Raw genomic sequence first — 4,191 nt, forward strand, 5'->3', positions numbered from 1 at the left:
CACACGCACCTGGCATGAGTTTTTTTAAGCCACTGGGTCTGGGACGCGAACCGCAGTTGACTACGTGGGAGTCCAGCGACATAGCCATTACGCTAACTGCTGGTCCCTCTTTTTTTGTGAATTACCTCAGTTGCCTTCCAATAAATTCCTTTTTAGACATAAGCTAGCTCAAGTTGGTCTCTGTTACTTGCAACCAAAAGAATCTTAACTAATATAGAACTGTGAATTACCTAGAAGATTGTAGTGTGTCGTGCTTCACAAACTTATTTGAACATTGAATGCTTTTTCCAAGTTGTTCTGTAATACATGCTTTGGAGAAGCCCTAGTTTAACAGTGCTATGAGAACTTCTGAGTTTTACATCAAACATCTTTAAAATATTTAATACTTTTTTCCCCCAAAACAATACTATAGTGAGGTGCATTTGTAAAAGATCCATTTATCCAGAGTTAGATGTAAAACTCAGAAGTTCTCATTTTAGAAAACTTGAATGACATTCTTAAGTCCAATAATTCAACAGATGAAGAACAATTTACTGCCTCTTTAAATATTTCAGGACCATTTTTCAATTATCTGCTGTAATCCAAACTTGTAATATTGTATAATCAAAACATTTTCCAAACTGTTTTTTGGGCAGTAATACATGCTATTCTCAAAACATATGTATTTGTACTTGCCTTTGGGTAGTAGTTTTATAGAGTAGTTGTTGTAACACCATATCAGGAAAATATACTGTTGATTTTAAAGGTGTGCCCAGTTCTTGACTTTTAAATGAGTTATTATTCTTGGTTGATCTTGAAGACGTGACCCAAAAATAACCCAGAAATGTATAACATGGGTATACATACATATGAGTGTGTGTGTGGTATACTATAACTTAGAGGAATGTATCACTTCAAGTTTATGTTGTAAAGTTTGAGTTCACAGTTGAGTCACCATATTAATTGCAGTTGCTTTAAAGTTTAAATTCCTTATCACCCAGCAATTATTTGCTGATCTGGATTTAGTAATTTTTGCTTATAAAATACCATTTGAAAAAACATTAAACTGGAAAATGTGATGATGTATTGTACATGTGACTTTTTACATTTAACTCTGCTCGTTATCATCTAGGGAGACTGATACAGATTTTGGAAGCAGGATGAAAAACTCATCTCTTTTTGTCTTTTTTAATGCCATACCTCTTATGAGGAGTACAAATTGATGTCCTAAAATAACAACTTAATAAAGGAGGGAAATCCGTTTTGTCTGCTCTAAGAATAATATATTGTTTAGATTTAAGTTACACTTTTGTTGTTCTTAAAATTTTTGGCATTTAATGAAGATAAAACTAACTTTAATATTCTAGTACTTAGGTATAAAGAAAACAGCAGTTTGTAAAATAATGATCTCATAATTTTGTAAAGTATATAGTCAGTTCACAAATCTGTCTTTATCCATGCTTTATCTCTCTGCTCAGGTTTTTAAAGCTGATTTAACTTTTTCTTCCTTAAACTTGAAGTATCATAAAGTGTTAATTGGTAAATATCCTAAGTAAAGGATAAAACTGAAAACCATTCCTATCTTTGGTCTTTGTGCTATTGATGTCAGGTACAGTAATTCCTCTTCTGTGGTCTTGTTTTCCACAGTGTTGGTTACTACCATACAGTACAGTAAGATTTTGTTTTCTTTTTTCCTCTCTTTTTTTAAAATAACACTAGAGGGCATATGTCTGTGTGTGTATATGTATGTGTGTGTGTTTGTGTGTGTGTGTGTGTGTGTGTGCACGCACATGTGTGTGTGTGTGTGCTTTTGCTGTTACACTTGTTTTAGACTGGATCTCTCCATGCCACAATGTTTATTATTTATTTAGGTTTTTGTCATAGGGTACATGGTGCTTGCCAGCGAGGAGAGAGAGAGAGATGCAGAGAGAGGGAAAGTGAGAAATCACCACCCCTCCTGGGGGGCATGGCTCACCATCCCTTCCCTTCTCCATTCTCCTCTCAGGACGTCGGCCTTGCACGCACACACACCCAGCATGATTTTCAAGCCATTGGGTCTGAGACTTGAACTGCGGTCGGCTATGAGAGAGTCCAGGGCCTTAATTGCCATACTGACCCTGCTTCTAGGTTTCATATTCCCACTTAATGTGAGCTCCATGCTCGCTGCTCAAGCATCCTTCTCTCGGGGAAGCTCTTCCTGACCCTGAGTCCCGCTGGATCCTGCTGTCAGAGGTGCTCATGGAACCTGGACCTCTCTTCAGAGCACACGTCCCAGTGGGTAATTACAGAGTGATCGCCTGAGGTCACTAAGTAAGCACTGCCTGTCTCCCCCACTGTGCGCGTTGTGTGGCTTCCAGTAACGCACAGTATCCTGGTGTCCAGCATGGAGCAGGCACTTAGCGTAGTAATACTTAGGTGTATTGGGGTGAGTGAATGAGCCACGCTAGTTTGTTTTAGTGTTAATCCTCCCCAGGGCCTTGATCGGAATCCCACTTCTCATATGAACTCTGTAAATACTGAGTGAAAAATGGCATGTACGCATCTGAGTTCTCGTTCTCCTCACCCAGGGTCTTCTGTGGTGCCTTCACCCACACTGAAGCTTGGACCCCAGGGTCATCATTGGCTTTGAGTTCAGTTGGGGAAGAAAACGCAGAATTAAAAACCAAGTGCCACGCGTGAGAACTGTCTCATTGAATACGATCTGAGAGTCAAGGACTGATGGTTAGAGAATTCATAATATATTTAATTTTCTGGGACCAGAATCCTCCTTATAACTTGCAGCGCTGTTGTTCATTGTTGGCGCAGTCACCTTGAGAGGTATGTTTTAGGAACACTTGGTTTATGAAAGCAGGTACTCTCTGTGTCAGAGAGAGAAAGCGACACATTATATTTTGGGGTCTGGGCCAGGATTGTGCTAAAGTGGCTGGATCTCACATGGCCAACCTCTCAGTTCAGATCCTGGACCTGGTGGCTTGAAAAACACGTGTGTGTGTGTGTGTGTGTGTGTGTGTCAGAACAAAAGGTGATAGACTACCATGGAGCAGAAATCGTCAGTCTTCGTTTGCTGTCACTAGTGAAGGAAGAATTTCTGTTTCTCAGCCCCAACCTTGATTCCCGTGGACTGCAATGTGCTTCTTCTCCCCATGGGCTAGTTATGGTTGGTGTTGCTGGGACTGTCCACCGAGGAAACACTTGTTTGGGCATTTTCGAACAAATTTTTGGACTCATCCGCTGCCCTTTTGTGGAGAATACTTGGAAGATCAAGTTTATCAATCTGAGAATTGTTGGAGAGAGTTCCCTTGCTCCAGGAACATTACCGAAACCAGCTATTACATTTGAGCCGAGTGACCTAGAGGCCTTTTATAATGTAGTCACTTTGTGTGGCACCAGTGAAGTACGATTTAATGTAAAGCAGGCATTCGATAGTGGAACTGGAGACCAAGCCTTATGTAGTGGAAACGAGGCATTACTGAACAAAAGGGAACTGAGTTTACCTAACCCTGTAAAGCACTGAGCACTGTTTATCAGCCTAAAAAATCTCATATGCAGAAATTCTTCCCAGTATTACAGAAGTAAAGTGATTTCAGATGTAAGAATTGACATATTTTAGTTGAAATACCTTTCTGGACTACAGACATTATGTGAATACTTGCCTATTTCTACTTGAGTTGCAACAAATGTTCTGAGAGCTCAATGCAGTTCATCAAATAAATCTCACTTTAGATGTTATAGCTAACCGTGTGCCTTAGAAACCAGGTAATAATTTCACTTTGGTTAGTGAGCATTCTGCTCGTTCCGCTGTTGGTCATGTGAGAAAGGACTAAAAATATTCAAGGCTTCCTCTAAGTTTCTTATTTCCTTTTATCCTTTTTTCCCCCCAAACAATACTATAGTGAGGTGCATTTGTAAAAGATCCATTTATCCAGAGTTAGATGTAAAACTCAGAAGTTCTCATTTTAGAAAACATTAGATGTAAAACTCAGAAGTTCTCATTTTAGAAAACTTGAATGACATTCTTAAGTTCAATAATTCAACAGATGAAGAACAATTTACTGCCTCTTTCAATATTTCAGGACCATTTTTCAATTATCTGCTATAATCCAAGCTTGTAATATTTTATAATCAAAACATTTTCCAAACTGTTTTTTGGGCAGTAATACATGCTATTCTCAAAACATATGTATTTGTACTTGCCTTTGGGTAGTAGTTTTA

The 4,191-nt window shown here is 38.9% G+C and overlaps 1 protein-coding gene across 1 annotated transcript in view; it reads left to right on the forward strand.

Moving 5' to 3' along the window:
- The window catches only part of LOC102480410 (uncharacterized protein C3orf38 homolog), a 6,505-nt gene extending 2,790 nt beyond the window's left edge, over positions 1–3,715 (forward strand). Inside the window, exon 2 of the mRNA XM_006167125.3 lies at positions 2,994–3,715. Within this exon, the coding sequence (XP_006167187.1) occupies positions 2,994–3,493 (500 nt within the window). The 3' untranslated portion in view covers positions 3,494–3,715. The remainder of the gene's footprint in view (positions 1–2,993) is intronic.
- Positions 3,716–4,191: the final 476 nt, after the last annotated feature.

Source organism: Tupaia chinensis, unplaced genomic scaffold (assembly GCF_000334495.1).
Source record: "Tupaia chinensis unplaced genomic scaffold, TupChi_1.0 Scaffold144482_1, whole genome shotgun sequence".
In the NCBI taxonomy this organism is placed as follows: domain Eukaryota; kingdom Metazoa; phylum Chordata; class Mammalia; order Scandentia; family Tupaiidae; genus Tupaia; species Tupaia belangeri.